The 17,214-nt window shown below is 43.7% G+C and overlaps 1 protein-coding gene across 3 annotated transcripts in view; it reads right to left on the bottom strand.

Moving 5' to 3' along the window:
• Positions 1–17,214, bottom strand: part of PIP4K2A (phosphatidylinositol-5-phosphate 4-kinase type 2 alpha) — a 170,400-nt gene that overhangs the window by 12,751 nt on the left and 140,435 nt on the right. For all 3 annotated transcript variants that reach the window (XM_021696687.2, XM_044914987.1, XM_044914986.1), the window contains 2 exons: positions 16,555–16,593; positions 2,318–2,431 (listed from right to left, as the gene is read on the bottom strand). In XM_021696687.2, coding sequence (XP_021552362.1) covers positions 2,318–2,431; positions 16,555–16,593 — 153 coding nt within the window. The remainder of the gene's footprint in view (positions 1–2,317; positions 2,432–16,554; positions 16,594–17,214) is intronic.

The raw sequence follows: 17,214 nt of genomic DNA, 5'->3' as shown, positions 1-17,214 counted from the left end.
TGACAACATGCAGCCCAGAAGGCCAAAGTGATTTTCACTCTCCACAGAGCACTGTCTTTTGGAGAAAAGGGCTCACCAATACATAGTTATGTGCAAAGCTTTCTGAATTGAAATATTTTCAGGGTATATGAACAGAGCAGGATTTCGGTTGCAAAAAGAAAAAAAAAGCAGCTAGATTCTCATGACAATTCTTTTCTTTTTGCTACAAAAATACATTACTTCTTGAGCTATAATAAACTCATCTTTTACCTTAAGCATTAAGTAAAAAACAAAGAGTCATCCCCACCCCCCACCAAAAAACTACTCAAACAGGCCAGTCAGCTAAATAAGAAAGCACAGTGTTAATGAAAAAACAAAACTAAATTCTAGTCTCATTTATCAAGATCAGATGTCAAGCCACTTCACCATAATTACCTGCTTAAAAATTTAATGATGCTTCTGCATGAATTTCAAAACTAAAGATACTTGTATCAGCCATTGAGAATTTTTTTTTTTTAATGAAAAGAATGCTTTATGCCCTGCTTCAATTTCAACAAAACAGCTAAGTGCAAGAGCCCTGCATGGGATTAAACTATCCAAATCCTCTAATCAATGACATTATTAGAGACAACAAAAGGGCTAAGAGGATCCTTATGTAATTCAACTGTAAATTTGAACTGCTTCAGTTACATTATATCTGGAGTCTAAATATCCTAGTGGTACACAGCCAACAGAAAAAGGGATGGAAACAAAATTTTTTTTTTTTTTTTGGCAGATTGCACATAACCCTAAAGGATATTTACCATAATTGCTCAATTGGTATTATTCTCAAAATTAAAGATTTGCTGATTGATCAATAAAAACCCAAAAGTGAGTAGGTCTACCTAGAGTACTTAGTTATCAGATCAAGTTGACACCAAAGTATGGGAAATGTTTAATGTTTAACTAATACGTACTGTAACAATAATCACTGGCAACATTGGAAAAAAATGCTTGTTAATGAAAGACTGGAGAAAAAAATGTTACATGATAAAAGCAAACACTTTCTTCTACTTTTCTTTTTAAGTAGACACTTGTATCCTTCAGAAATAAACACTACTTAGGTTCTAATTGAAGTATATACCCAGGTAGGTTTAAAAAAAAAGTAAACATTTTTTTATGAAAATGATTCATGACCTAAAAATAGTTATGAACTCACTCGGTCAATCTGGGTGTCTTACAATGAAAGAGACGTCAGAACAGGAAAAAGGAAACAAACTGCTCTGCCCTCACGGGGGATACATTCAAATGCAAGACACTCATTCTTTGGCTCGAACCATTCTAATTATTTTTATTTAATGACATGAAAAGGAAAACTTTCCCCTAAAGCCTGTAAGTAGCAGAGCTGTACTGGTGTGGGGGGAACTGTATTTCAAAGTAAAAAACTTTTTAAAAAGTATACCATACTCACACATACAGATGAAGGAAAGTAACAGCTCAGAAAAACTTTGTTCAGTAACTGTCTACATTAGAATTCTCTTTGCAGGGTCTTGTAAACCTAACGAATCTCAAGAAAATCTTTTTTTCCCCCCGAATTAATTTCCAAAGGACTCACAAAAGGAAGTCCAACAAGGCTGCGATGCCTTTAAAATCAACAAAAGGAAAGGGAAGAGTATATTTTTAATTCTTAAAAGAACAGTTAAGCAAAACAGCCTCCCTCACGAGAGACGAAAAGCCCACTGTCACACAGTATTTTGTGTCACAAATCTTTAGGTCCCCATGATGCTGGGGTGGCGACCAGCCTTGGTGCTGCCCCCACCACGCGTAAGGCTTGGTGGCCTGATGACACCACTTTCACAGAGGCTGGTGGAAATGTTAAAGCACCAGGTGACCGGGGCTCTGTTTACTAACACCGAGATGTGGTTTAGATGAAGAAAACCCCAAATTCAGATAGTTACTAAACATTTGTTTTTGAAACGCTTTGCTGTGTGACAGAATGTCATCGCTCGGCGTCACCCTCCGTCTGGTTGCTGCGGGCAGTCCGTGAGCAGGTTGCCACCGCACAGGCTCCCCACCGACCAAGAACGTGGCAAGCCGAGGGTGGGGACGCCCCGCAGATGACATCAGGTGCTTTCCTTGGTCTGTCATCTAGAGGAAGGAGCTGCCTGCCGAAGCAGCACACTTCTTTCCTAAACCAGGTCACACAGGAGATGCACCTGTTTAGATGTGATTTTCATAAGGTACAATACGTATTTTTGCCTTGGTTGCAGATTTAAATGGACCGTTGAAGAAGCTTCTAAAAATCAAGAGTGGTGACATTTCTACGATGGGGCTGTCCTTGATGTTGATTTTTTCTTACCTCAACATCCTTTTTCAGTTTTTCCAGGAACACCTTTTTGTTGTTGTCATCAATATAAATCTTTTGGCCCTCATTGATGAAATCATTATCCTTTAAAGTCGGCAGTTCTTTGGCCTAAAGCAGACGACAAAGGGAATGAAAGAAGTTTGAATAAAATCTAAGAAATACATGCCTTCCAACCCCGGAGGTTAAGTTTCCACCCCCGGAAATGGAGTGTGCCTCCCTCACCGCAGGCTTCTTACCCGAGGCAACAAAATGTGAGGTGGCTTGAATACCGCAAGGGGGCACCAGTGAGCTACGACCACTAGGAAGCATTCGCACCAGGAATGGAGGGTCACCCGTACTCCATATTTATGCAGTTTTGTAACAGATTTCATGGCGTAAACCTGACTGCTTTCTGAGATCCACTCTCTTACAAGAAGTCTTCTAAGTATAGAATTTGTATTCTTGGAATTCTTTGTCAGGAACCTTCAATTTTCTTACTGGTACAACCCAACTCCACACCCCTGGCACTTTTTGGATAGCCTTTGCTGGCTTCATGTTACAAATAACAAGGTCAGCTTGCCTCAGAAAAGCACCATCCATAATCCTATCTAATTTCTCAGTCAGGGAGAATATGCAGCCAGAGGTTGGCCATCTGTCCCTTCTAAGCCTTCCTGGTCACCACCCCACCAAGAAGAAAATTCTGTTGGCATTTGGACCAGGCCAAAGGAAAATGTCTTAACATAAAACATATTAAGATGAACAGTTCTATCCTTTACAAATAAACAAGAAGGTGGTGAGCTGGCAACTACACTGTCCTTACGGTGACCGTCACAATGCAAAGTCATGCGTGATGATCGAAACATGGGTCACAAGTAGTAAAAAACTTGAGCTTATGCTATAAGATAATATGGGCATATAATTTTGAAAGTGTGCATTATTCTATTTAACTTCGTGCAACCTGCATTCTGGGAGAGTTCAAGACTAATCAAAACTCCTCCCCACTCCTGTCAGCTAATCACAGCTTATTTCTTCCAGCTGAAAGGAATTCAACATAAGACACCATCTTAGTACACCAATGAATGTCTGAATAGCTCTTTCCCATAAGTATGAGCTAAATGAAAAAAAAAGAAAATCCAAGGAAGACATATTCTCCTTACTGCTCTCCACACTACCCCCCCCCTCCCGTTACTCAGAGCAATAAAAGAAAACCCACTGCATAGATCTACTGAACCACCTTTCAGATGCTTGAACTGCTCACTTTTTCTTCTACGTGAACTATTCACATCTGTCTGTACACACACGTATATGCACATATATTACGCAATTCCAAATTTGTAGCTCTGCCACTCATTTTAACTTTGCAAAAATTTGAAGTCTTACAATTTTTAAAAAAGATTTTATTTGAGAGAGAGAGAGAGTGCACACACAAATGGGGGGAGAGGGAGAAGCAGACTCCCGCGGAGCAGGGAGCCCCACGCGAGGCTCGATCCCAGGACCCTGGGATCGTGACCTGAGCCAAAGGCAGACACTTAACTGACTAAGCCACCCAGGTGCCCCAGGAGTTTTGCAATTTTTAATTTGATAAAACTACTGCCAAAATAATTATCTTTACATAGCAGTTATAGCAAAGATCAGAAATCCAAAGATTTGATTCAATTAGCAGTTACCGAATGACAGTCATGTACAGAAATGCAGAAATGAATAGGTCAACATTTCTATTCTAAAGGAGTCTGTGATCTAGCTTGAAAGACAGGAGAGCAAGTAGGTAAAAAAAAAAAAAAAACAAGGCAGCATGAGAATGCAAAACAGACGGATAAATAATACCATTCTTGGGGGAGACTGATCTACTTTCAAATACTTTCATGCTGAGTCAAGAGTTTTGAGGAAATAAAAACACAATGCCGTTCTTCACAAAAACTATGGAGGCGCCTGGTAGACTGACTCCCTCAATTTGTCATTAATAATTTAAAAATGTCATAAACGTGACATAAAAACCCGTACGTGTGAAGATAGCACATTAACGTGAAATGTTTGAGTCAACCACACTCAACCCTCAGGTCCGCTTCCAGCACAATTATAAACGTAATGCAGTTTCACAGCGAATGAAATGCAAGGATCTGAAGTTTCACAAACCCAGAAGGCAGTGAGAAACACCACCCAAAATACAAAATTGGAAGTGCCTTAGAAGAAAGGGTTGAAGCCAGATCTCCCCCCTCCCACACACACACACGGAGAAGGAGGGGATTCTCCAAGGGGACACCCTGGCTGTTGGTGTCTAACTGTGTGTGGGGGGTGACGGCGGCATGTGTGGGTGGCGGTGGTAGGGATTAAGGTATTGGCCTCAACTCCACAACTCGCTTCATACGTGTAAGAGAAGAAGGGCAGAGGGATTTGGGGTTCTGTGGGAGCAAGGGAAACCTGAAGCTGGGGCTGTCAGAGCAGAGCCAAGGCAGTAAATGACACAGTGGAGAGGCACTTGTAATTCCAGGCACATTCACGAAGACGCACGCCACTTCGGGTTCACCCCAGCAGGATTACCGCATGTGACAGGGAAAACTTAATCCTCGCTCATAAACCTCTGGGCACCTTCTACTCTATTACTGAGCTCACTTGTGAATTTCACAGGCACTAGGGACGCATTTAGATTGGATCAAGTTTTAAAAGGGGCAACCAGATTGGTTAAAAGACCTAAGGGCTTACCGAAAGGCTCAAGAGGCAAAGGCAGATCCTTAGCAGGGCAGCTGCTGTAGGAATCCAACACTGGTCTACGCATACCCACCGCCCAGTGTCTATGGTGGGGCAGAGCGCGTGGGAGCACCACCAGGGTGTTGGAGACGCGAATCCCGACGTTCCAGAGCCTGGCTCCGTGCCCTACTTGCCAGGGCCCAGGCGAGGCTTCTGGACCTCTCCGGGCGGGGGCCTCAAGCGCCGGACGGGAACACGCCCCGCAGCACCAGCAGCTGTAGGTACTGTGCTAATAGGCATTTCACCTGCATCCATTCATTTAAGTGCCTCGTCCCGGTTATTCTTCACAACAATCTTAACTATTACCCTTAGAGGCCACGCAAACTGAGCTCAGAGAGATTATGCCGGTTAACTAAGGTCTCACACCCTGGCAAGCTAGGTGGCCAGTTCTCACGTGGAGACGGGAACCCGGGCCGCCTGATGCTTGTCATTCGGCTGCGGTGGGTTGTTCCGAGAACTCCGCCGACACCCGTGTGACACGCTTGGCTAGCGAGCGCCGCTTGTTGTCATTGCCACCGTCGATGTGAACTTTCAACGAATTGTATGGATTTAAAATATAGGTTGAGAGACTGCATACAAAACCTTTTCTTAAAAAAAAGAACTTTGTTCTTTTCTACCAAGAGCTACGTGACACCGATAAAATCACGTGACAGTGATTCACGCTCAAGAAAACCTTATTGCTTAGCTTTTTAAAAAAATTTTTTTAATTTTAATTTCCAGTACAGTCAACAGAGTGTCATCTTAGTTTCAGGTGTACGATAGAGTGATCCAACAATTCTAGACGTCACTCAGTGCTCATCACGGTAGATGTATGCTTTCTCCCCATCACCTGTTTCCCCCATCCCCCCACCCGCCTCCCCTCCGCTAACCATCTGTTTGTTCTCTATAGTTGAGAGTCTCTTGGTGTGTCTTTTTTCTTTTTTATTGCTTAGCTTTTACAACAATTTCTATACATCCCTCTGATAATGAGAAGTATTTATATTTAACCACTTTTTTTTTTAAGTGGAGAAAACTACTAGGCTGTGAATTAATGAACTTATGCACTCTCAGGGTACACGGCCCACAAAGGTGAGGTCTGCAGAGCAGCATGGAAATAACTGTGGGTAGCAATGGAGTCCACCCTTTGCTTTGCAACACTGGATTATTTGCACTTAGGAGAGCTTTGAAAGCCTCGAAGTCACTGGTCTGGTTCTTTAATGGGTGTCTTTCATACCCTTTCTAGTTCAATGCAGAACCAGCCAGAGGGCGGAGGAAACCACCAGAGCTAAAGACATCAGCTCAGAATCGCTTCTTAACTGCGGACTCTCCAAGGCTGGCTCCCAGCCAGCGGTCAGCAACCTTTCTGAAGTGGTAGTAGGTTAAGTCTTTATTTATTCCCTCTGAATTAAGTTCTCCTGGCCAGTTTTGTGGAGACTGGGAGCCTCCGAGTGTGACGGGGGAATTGCAGTACCACACAAGGTGCTCCAAGAAAGACGAGCTCCATCACCCTCCCCCATCCCCCCTGCCCTGGGCCAGGACCCCTGCCTGGGGGCCTCTGGAGCTGCTCCCAGGCCCTAGCCAGCCGAGGGAGGCTGCGTACAACCAAACTCAGAGGAGAGTCCAGGCAAAGTTACTTTCCCTTTGGAATGAGGTAACTCTATCGGGGTGGATTGGACGCAAGATGACATTCACCTCTACTAATGCGACATATAAGTGCACCAAGGTAGCCAAAGGCACAAGCAGACACCATTCCCCTTGCAACCTACCCATCGTGTGGATAAAATTAGCAGGATGCATGTCCCTCACACTTTCCTGCGGGGTGATGCCAGACCCCAGGCCCATTCGGCAGGGCCCAGCACGGGACACAGACTCAAGTGTCAGGTTCTGAGCACAAACTGGATCCAAGCTGCCGGGGTTATAGCTCAACTCCTCCGATTATTAGCTGTGCGGCTTTGAGCCAGTCACTTGACCTCTCTGTGACTTGGTTTCCTCCTCTTTAAATGGGGATTAGCAAACAGCACCGCTGTGAGCATTACTTGAGTTCATACGCCTATAAAGCTTAGGGCAGTGCTTGCCATGTGGAGTTATATACAAACATCATCGTCAGTGTTATTTGTTGGTCATGTTCTCAAGTATGGCTTGTGTAGCCAGAGGAAAAACTCATTGCTGATAAATCCAGAGCAAGATTTTTAAAAAAGTTTGGCATATGTAACATTTTTATACTAGCTGTGATGTTCTGAACCAGCTGTTTAATCTGTCCCTCACGAGTCTATACCCTTCATTAGTAAGAAACATACTATGTAACAATATTGGTCATGGTCAGAAATGGTTTATGTGTAACTCAACACAAATGAACATGACCCTGAGAGTCAGGATATACACCCAACTGTGTCAGAGCTTGAAGACAGCCAACACATGGATATTTCACATGTATAAATGCTTCTGAATATAAGTAATTACTTATTATTTCCTCAGGTTCAATAAAAGACATAAGTGATCTCTAAGGACAGACTTGGCCAGGGCTTTGAGATTAAAAAAAAGGAAAAAGTACACAGAACTAACAATGGCGAAGTTTAGAGCTCTCAGTTTTAGAAATGAACCTGTGCTTCTGTGGCCAGAAAGTCTGGATCCCGGGAGGAACTAGGAGGCAAAGGGTAGAAAGGGGCTTAACAAAACAAAACAAGGCATTAGAACTGCCCTTCTAATATAAAAATAGTTAGCACTTTTAATAAAAACGTTAAGATTCCAAATTAGTAAAAATTTTGCAGATTCTCTGAAAACAAATCCAAAAATAAATGTTTAGCAAAAGAACTTACATCTTGTTTCAGATGGAAGTTAACCTGTTGGTTATATATATTTACCTACTTCACTAAGGGCTCTGTGATGTGATATATGACTGCTGTCATGTGCGTGGAGTTCAGTAATACTGCCTATGTTAAGGGCTCGTAAAGCCAGAGAAATGATATAGAAGTCTTATTTTATGAGAATAGAAAATCAAATTATCTCTTAGAGGATTCAGAAAGAATTTTTAAAAAAAATCACAAATATTTGAAATCTGTATTCACAGTCAAAAACGTACCTTCATATATACAGAATTCAAACGAAAATGATACTGGGTTTTATCATTGTGCTACAATTATATTAAATTATACTAACAGTCTATGGTATTTTATATTGCCACTACCAATAGGAAAGTAAAAAATACATGTATACTCAAAATGCACAGAGCCAAAACTTATATAACACAGAGCCACGTTTTATTTTCGCCTGGACGGAAACCCTAACAGGAAAATGGAACGTACTCCTGTCACACTTGTGTGTTTAATGCAAACAGGATTTTGGCACCAGAAGGTTTCAATGCAAAGGATAATGCATAGCATAGTTCTCTGTGATTAAAGGACTTGTATATACTTCAGAAAGAAATGAATTTGTGTTCGACGTGCTCATTTGGCAACCCATTTTTAAAGTCTAATTGTAAGCTTTGAAGTCAAAGATTGCCGCCTGGTGTCCCTTTGATGGGCTGTATTGTCACACTTGGAGCTGAATACACAACATAAAAAAATACGTACTAATTACTGTCTCATGTTAGGGACTGCTTATTTTCCTGATTTATTTGTTATTCCAAACTCACCTAAATGAAAATTAAAAGAAAGAATAAAACCCCCTTCAGCAGACTTTCCAAAACACCTCATAAAAATCAGTCTGTGGGGCTGAAAATACACTCTCCAGAAATATTTCTGTGAGGGAGAGAATTATAGGTAATCCTTGCTTTGGAGCTAGGATAAAGATAATCTGATTGAATAACATCATATATGTGGTATCAATTTTAGGGTAATAAGAGATGTTAGAGATTTATAATAAAATCAGTTCTGCTTCTCAAAACATCCAAGCCACAAATTTGATACACGAAAAGGCAAGTTAGTGAATATGGGTAGAGTTCATACAGAAGTAGCAAAGATAACAGGTGCTTTCTCACAAAAAGTGCATGTAACAACCTTCTTTAACTAAGTGGAATGTCTATGCAAGTTCATGGCTTGGAAATTGATCCAACAGCTCATTACTACCTTGTAATTTCCACAATGAGAGTGGATACATTTGTGACCAGCATCTGCATGTGAAAGGTTCATTTTTACTTTGAACTTGTCTATGTGTAAATGTAGAAAGAGAATATACTTCAACACACTTGTGAAACCAGGCTGCAATTAAGTCGCACAAAACCGGGGAAGCCCCAGTATGATTTTGCCGCTTAGAACTCTCCTGGGGCGGGCAGTGCCCAGCTGTTGGGTATTTATTTTCCCTAAGATTTTCAAGCTAATATTTAAAATGTGAAATATATTGCTTTTCAAATATTGTCATACTTTCCAAAACGTAATGGCCCTTTAACTGTAAGTGGGCAGTATCAATGGGGACAGTTTGGTTTTCCTCCACGGGCTGTGACGTCAGTTACCCTGCATGCGGGACCCACAAAATAGGTTGTTACGATCTGACTGGACGATTCTGTTGCACGGATGTTGGTGTTGATAAGAAATCTCAAGAGTGTGAAAACTTAGGACAAGTACTCTATGGTTTCTGGTTTAATACTAACCTAGTGAACATCACTATTTTATTATTTTATTTTAGTCTTACTTCTTTTAGAAAGGGGTTGGGGTGGAGAGAGAGAATCTTTAGCAGACTTCATGCCCAGCGCAGAGCCTGATGTGGGGCTCGATCTCCCCACCCTGAGATCACGACCTGAGCTGAAATCAAGAGTCGGATGTTTAACTGACTGAGCCACCCAGGCGCCCCCACAATTTTATTATTTTAAAAAACATGCATCTGCAGCATCTTGGCTTAAATTCAGGCCCCATTCTAAATTTTGAAGTTTTCTTTCCACCACGACTCTTTCTGGAACCAACTAAATAAGAGTTGTCAGCTTAAAAAAAAAAAAAATCCCCATATCCAACAGCACTGCTCCTTGTGTGCTTGGGGTGGATACCCGGGGTTGAATTTATCCCAGACACATAAAAATGAACTGAAGGCAACTGAGGGTTTCCACGCCACTGGAAGCCACACGGGCCAAGGACTTTAATGCTGTCGCCTGGGAGGTGCTCCCAAGAGCCACTACATGTTACCCCCTCTTTTTCATGTGCCACTCTTAGCAAATTCCAAATGAGTTGAATCTTAAAAAACTCCACTTCCCAGACTAACCCCTATGGTTTACATTATAGGGTTCTTAAGGCTTGCCCCGACATCCGTTGATATGATATGACAGTTCCAAACATTCTTCCCATGAATCTTCGCAATCACCTTCACCCATACTTGGAACAGACAGGATTTGAGTGACTGTCAAGTCCAGGACTTCTCAAAGTCCAGTCCCCTGCTGATCTGCACCTCTGCAGGAGGGGAGAGCTTCGTTTGAAATAAGAGATTCTGACGCTAAAGCAGGAGAACCAGTGATACAATCATATCTTTTCATCTTACGAATGATGACAAAGTGAAATGATTTATCCCCAACCCCCGAACTTCCATTGATGCCAGAGCAGGGGCTGGGACTCTGATCCACGACTGCTGTTTGGGACCCCTCCCCGAGAAGCCCCTTTTATAAAACATCTCTGGGCCACCAGGCAGATGTTACCCGCGTTGCCTTTAACTTAAGGTCTGAGGAACAGGCCCTGCTTCTGCCCAAATGGGAAGCTATTCCTTCCCCTTTGGGGGCTGGAATTGGCGTTTCTAGCACTGGCTGGCAAAGGGAAATGATTCGCTTCCATCTGGGGAGAAAAGGGATTTTACAGAAGGTTCGAGCATGAGCTGAGTTTGGCGCGTAAAAGCTGCGATCACCTCGTTTTTAACCGATCATCAGCTGACAGCGGGAAGATTCCGGGGGGGGGGGGGACAGGACATGCCGCTGTGTTTGTGTCCCTTATTGTCCCAGCAGCTTTGTCACCTTGCCTTTAACTGCATCCCAAAGAGCCCGAGAGAGGGCGTCATTAGTTGTAATTTGTTACCATTTAAACATCACAAAAGAAATGCTGAACACTGGTTTGGGAAAGCACTTCTCGATGTAAGGGTATTAATGATCAATTCTCCCGAACCTTCACTCAGTAATAGGTAAAATGTCCGAGATGGTGACAGTCACTTAATTGCTAGTGCAATTCACAATGCCTAAGAATGGACAAGGCGGCTTTCTGCAGCTCACTAGCCACGCGTCAACAACGATCATCGCAGAGTCACACAAACGCCGATCCCGCGGCAGCTCTTTCCTGTCACGTGGCTCCCACGCGTCAACAACGATCATCGCCGACAAAGTCACACAAACGCCGATCCCGCGGCAGCTGTTTCCTGTCACGTGGCTCCCACGCGTCAACAACGATCATCGCCGCCCACAGTCACACAAACGCGGATCCCACCGCAGCTGTTTCCTGTCACGTGGCTCCCACGTGTCAACGATTATCGCCGACAGTCACACAAACGCCGATGACATGGCAGCTGTTTCCTGTCACGTGGCTCCCACACCTCAACAACGATCATCGCCGACACAGTCACACAAACGCTGATGCCGCGGCAGCTGTTTCCTGTCACGTGGCTCCCAGGGAGCAGCTTAGATGTTAAAAGGAATCTTCGTCTAGTGACCCAGTGAGTCCATTACACAGGCTCTGCTTTACCTCATAAAATCAGACACGAGTTTTGAGGAGAAGTGTGCTGAACGATGAACAAAATGCATATTTGTGTAAATCCCCAGGACTGTTTCTCTCAAGAACCTGGGCTCTTTAAAGAGTCAGGTCAAATCCCCCAGAAATCAAGTGAGTCCGGTTTGTTTTCTTTTACTTCCCCGGGCTCCCTGCTGCGTCGCTTGCTTGCTGGCGGCTTGCTAAGACCGTCCTTTGTAAAAAGCAGCCTGCTCAGCTATAATTACTAATTTGATGTCACAGTGGAATCGCCGCGCAGCTGTGGAAAGATCGACCACCAGGGAGATTCGCGTTTCTCTGTCTCATTTAGAGGTGGCTAAACTGCTAGAGCCATGAATGGAAGATGCCCTTCCATTAAAAAGGAAAGAATTAAAGAATAAAACAAGTCATAGCAGCTGTCAGAATTTGACAACGGTTTAAAAATGGAAAAAAAAAAGCACTGTTCTGCTTTTTTTAAAAAAAAATTCAAGACATCTGTACATGCGTGTTCTGGTACTTGTTGCCATGAAAGTGATGCCACTATTGTTGCGACATAACTTCTTTATTATGCTAATGCAAATCACACTAATTACGTGTCAAGCTGAAATCGAAGGGGACGGGACTCGTGTGCACCTATATAAGCACTAAATATTTGAAATGACGGTTTCAAAACTTGTCATGAACAAGTTGAAAGTATGGGAAATTAAAACAGTTGTAATGACTCAGATGAAAGGAAGACTCACAATTGAGATGACTAATTAAGCCATGTCAGTGGAGATTCTTTATGAAAATTATCCTTTGCACCATGACAATCATTTCTTAGAGAACACAGTTGCACAGGGATAGCAATGAAAAGATTCTTGGCAGATCGTGGGATTTCATTCATAAAAGGCGAAAACGTAGAAAATAAGTATTTTTAGCCTTAAGAGTGATTGTTTTGATAACATTTATGGTTTTATTTGTGAAGACAAAGAATAGCATGCTTTCTTGGAAGAGGAAAAATGTTAACTGCTCATGGAAAGAAAATCTGAAAATTGACAGAAAGAGAAAGGCAAAGATATTTTTTGGAACTTAAAAAAACCCAATGTTTTTAAGAGTTCAGCACCATTATATACATTTCATTTATTTTTACGTATTACAGTTTAGTGACTGTTACCTCAGTTGTGGCCAGATTACAAACAACCTACCTATCAGAGCCATGATGCCCTCCTACCCACACAGGCAGGCAGAGTCTCCATCGATTACACATTCTAATGACTTTTACTTCCTCATCTATAAGGTATTTCCTCTTGGCCCTGCCCCGTGAGCGCCTGTAAACTAGAAGGGCAGGTGGGTGGCCTTTTGGAGCTGCTCCTTCTGGAAGCAGAGCTATCACGAACCCTGAGCTCCGAAGGAAGCAGAGAGCACTGGATTCTTCCTTAGGGCAATGGCGTAGACGACTTTAATGTTTACCCGGTGTGAGATACAGTGACGTCGACTGTAGTTACAAACATGCCTAGTTACAAACATGCCGAAAGCCTCAAATGGAGGAAATGTGAATTGGTTGTTTTGCCAACACAGTAGGAAAAGAAACGATTTATTTCACGACTTTTGAATATTTTTAAATTAAGACTCAAAATGAACGGCTCTCGTACCATATTTAACTCCAAAACATTGTTTTTGTCAGTGCAGGGAATGCTTCATGATTCACGGTATTGCTATGAATTTTTGGTAATAGGCCCTTTAAAAAAAGGAGACTGAGAAGTGCCAGTCATTCAGAGGGTAACAGCACCGTGGTCAGAAACGTGAGCCCTGGGCTGGAAGCCTGACTCCACCACGTCCTAAGTGGGGGGTTCTGGACAGGTCACCGAACCTGTCTGTGAAGTAACCTCATTTACTCAAAAGAAGTAATAATGACTCCAACCTCGTAAGATGGTTGGAAGGATGACATGACTTGATTCACGTAAAATGTAAAACACTGGCACGTAGTATACACTCAACTAATGTCAGGTATTACTACTGACCTTTCTAAATCCCAAGACATCACAGTTAACAGTAAAAAAAAAGATAACCCCCAGATGAAGGTAAGGTTTCACCTCTGCCACTGACTATGTGAAAGAGCCCGGGAACTGAAGCTCACGGGTCTCCCATCTGTCGCGATGTGAGGTGGGGAAGGTCCTTCCATTGCTGACTTCTCTAAGCCCACCTCCAGGGGAGATATTTTGAGGAACAATTCAGTACAGGATAAAAGCATCCTCAGTAGCCTCCTCAGAAAAGTGGGTTTCTATTAGACAAATTCCGTAATTTCATTCTTTGCACAGAAACCTATACCCACAAAGGGCTCAGCACTTTAGGTGAGGCGGGCAGTGGAAATGGGGTGGATGCCATGGATTTCTGGAAAGTGTGTGGTCCTACAGGCAGAGCAGTGGAGGGAGGGATAGGCAACTGGATGGTCTGCTTCTGATGAAATAGTAAGCCTCAAGGATGTCAAATATTTGTGGTTTTCCTTCATACATGGACTCACTTTATGATTTTGGCTTCAGCAGCAACCACCCCACGGCCTCTAACTGTCTTTCTTGGCACTGTTTATTGGCAGAGTGGACCATGCCCCGGGTGATCAAACCTGAAATAATGAAAATGAACAGAGTGGGGGGGAAAAGGGTGGGGTCTGCCAGCAATAGTCTCGAGGGACTTGGGAACAAAGTAAACATAGAGCCACCAGCGTGGAGTGGTGAATGTCATCACCACCATAGTTCTCACTCAGGGGCTGGCTTCTTGTTATGATGCCGAAAAGTCTGTGTGGCTCTTCAAACAATCCAGGTATTTTCTCCTAGGAGAAAATCCCAATCCTACTAAACCTCTGAGTTTCTCATGGACTAAAACCTAAATACCCGCTAGGGTCTTGGGCACTTGGACGAAACGTTTAGTCATAGCAACATGGAAGCCAGCAGTCCATTGTTCCTGCTTTTGGCCAAAGCTGGTGCCTTCAGGGTGATTTATGTGGAGATCAGAAGTGGAAAAATATATTCACTAGTGCATAGTAAAAATACAAACGGTCAGAGAAGAATCTGCCATTTCCTTTTCCATTCCTCACTTCATCACCCACCGTGACCCGGCTTCTGCCATGGACAAGGTCACCAGAGAGTTCCCTGGTGGTAAGTCCAATGGATAATTCTCAGTCCTCATCCTACCTGGCCTTGCAAAAGTATCTGATTCTGGGACAGTTCTCTTTCTCTGGTTTCTAGGATACAACTAGAGGGCAAGTCTCCCAAGACCAGGGGCATTATTCAAGGCAGTATTTCTCACAATGCTTGGAGAAACGCTTGCTCACAAAAGATACTCCGTAAATGTCTGAACAGACCCAAACTTTCCTGGCTCGTCTGCTCATCTCCTGTCTCTTTGGCTGATCCTCTGCAGGACTCTCTCCTTTCACCCACTCCTTAAATGATGAAGTTCTTCTGGGCTGGTTCTAGACATACTTCTATTCCATACACTCATCCTGGGTGGCCTCAGCTACTTCCCTGTCTTGGCTGATCACCCTTCCTGTGAGGTCTTCCAAGCCTTTTTTTACTGACTATCTCGGTTCTAGTGCCTCCTTCCACTCTGCTCTCTCTTTCAGTGGGACCAACACACTCCCACTGTCCAAACCAGACCCATGGGAGTCCTTCTGAACCCCACCCTCCCTCCACACACACTCCCTGGCACTGTTCGCCTCCCACATCAAATCTCCGGCTTCTGTGGCTTCTTCCTAAATCTCCCTATAACCTATCCTCTTCCACCATCCCAGTTCAGGCCACCACTCTATCCGAGTTATTCCAACAGCCTTTCCAAGTGGTGCAGCTTATGTCACCCTCCAGCTAAAGCGCCAGATGCCCCTCTCTGTCCCCCTGCCCCCACCGAGTCAGGTGCTACATGCTCCCTATTAAACTGCTTATCACATGATAACTGTCATTTCCTATTTTAATGTCTGTGTCGCCTGCTAGATGTCTGTGTGGTTCCTTATTTGAGCCCCTGAAGCTAGGATGCTAGCCATGAAAAAATTCACAAATACTTCCGAATGAGTAAAGAAAAGTAGATTCCCGAAATGTAAAATTCAAATCAAGACAGGATGAGAACATTCTAAAATCGTAATTTAAAATCCTGAGCCCCGCTTTCAACGGTTTGGTCAAAAAAACTTCGCCAGGTGACAAGGAGGGGGAGTAACTGAGAGTATCGAGGTACCTTTCGTATAAGCAAATGCCGATTTGGGTCAGTTTCAGTCGCCACACAGAAAGCTACTTCCCAAACTCTTAATCAAACTGATTCAAGTTGAATCTGTCTATACTCTTGCATAATAAACCAAACATAGTTCAAATATTACCTGCTGTCCAGTGACTCAGGAAAATATAAGATATAATCTCCACATCCCTAATTCTTTAAGTCAAAAGCACTCTAATCCTATCTTAGAGCTGGAAAGGAGTCTGAAGCTCATCCGAGCCAATCTTTTCCAGGTGAAACTGAAGCTCAACACGCTCATTTTACAGGTGACCAACCAGGGCTCAGAGAGGCGTGGAAAGGACTGGAGTCCCAGCCACCAGTTAGGGAAAGAGCGGGGTTAGGACCCTGGCTACTGGGCTGTAGCTGCGTCTGGATCCTAAGTAACCACACAGATGGCTGTGCTTTCAGGACCATGTTGCATATGAACCGTTTCTTTCAACCACACTTAAAACTAACAGAACTACTATTGCCCAACAAAGAGTGTGGGGCAGCTAATCTGAGGAAGAGAGCGGAGGCAGGAGACTTCTCAGGTCAGTGACGTGCTTCTCACTGGCGTGGCAGAGGGGAGACAGAAGAATCGCAGTGGAAGGCAGGAGAGAAAGAGTGGACGTAAGGAGGGGGCCGCAGTGGGAATGTCAGGGTACTCACCTTTTCCTTGTCGCTGGCTTCTCTAGCCACGGTAGAGCCCTGAAACACAAAGACCGTCATGAAAACACGCACATGGGAGGCATCGGGCTTCACACATGTAAGCTATGCAAGTGTGCCCGGCCAGAGCGCAGAAATAAAGGAGCACCCACTTCGCTCTGGAGCCGTGCCCTGAGTGAGCTCTGTCCCCTCCCTGGCCACAACTCTGCCCCGTGGGCACTCCCCGCTCTGCAGACATTCCTGCCGGCTGGTCTCCAACCCTCTCCCTAGCTTGTCACCTGAGCTGGATTCTCCCTGGTTCTTGTCCCCCTGCTGGAGATCAGAAAACCTGACAATCACTTGAACAGTAACTTTTTTTTTTTAATGATTTTTTTTTTTTTTTTTAAAGAGAGAGAACATGAATGGGGCGGGGGAAGGGCAGAGGGAGACGGAGAGAGAGAGAGAGAATCTTAAGCAGGCTCCATGCCCAGCACAGAGCCTGAAGCAGGGGCTTGATCTCACGACCCTGAGATCACCACCTGAGCTGAAATCAAGAGTCAGATGCTTAACCGACTGAGCCACCCAGGCGCCCTTTGAATGATAACTTATTAACACCAGATCAAAACCATGCTCTGCTTCTTGCCTCGATTGCCAGAAATGGTTGGTCTTATATCTTCAAAGGTT

The sequence above is a fragment of the Neomonachus schauinslandi genome, chromosome 5 (assembly GCF_002201575.2).
Source record: "Neomonachus schauinslandi chromosome 5, ASM220157v2, whole genome shotgun sequence".
In the NCBI taxonomy this organism is placed as follows: Eukaryota; Metazoa; Chordata; class Mammalia; order Carnivora; family Phocidae; genus Neomonachus; species Neomonachus schauinslandi.
Note: the sequence above shows the minus strand (reverse complement) of the source record. Positions and strands in the feature narration are given on the sequence as shown.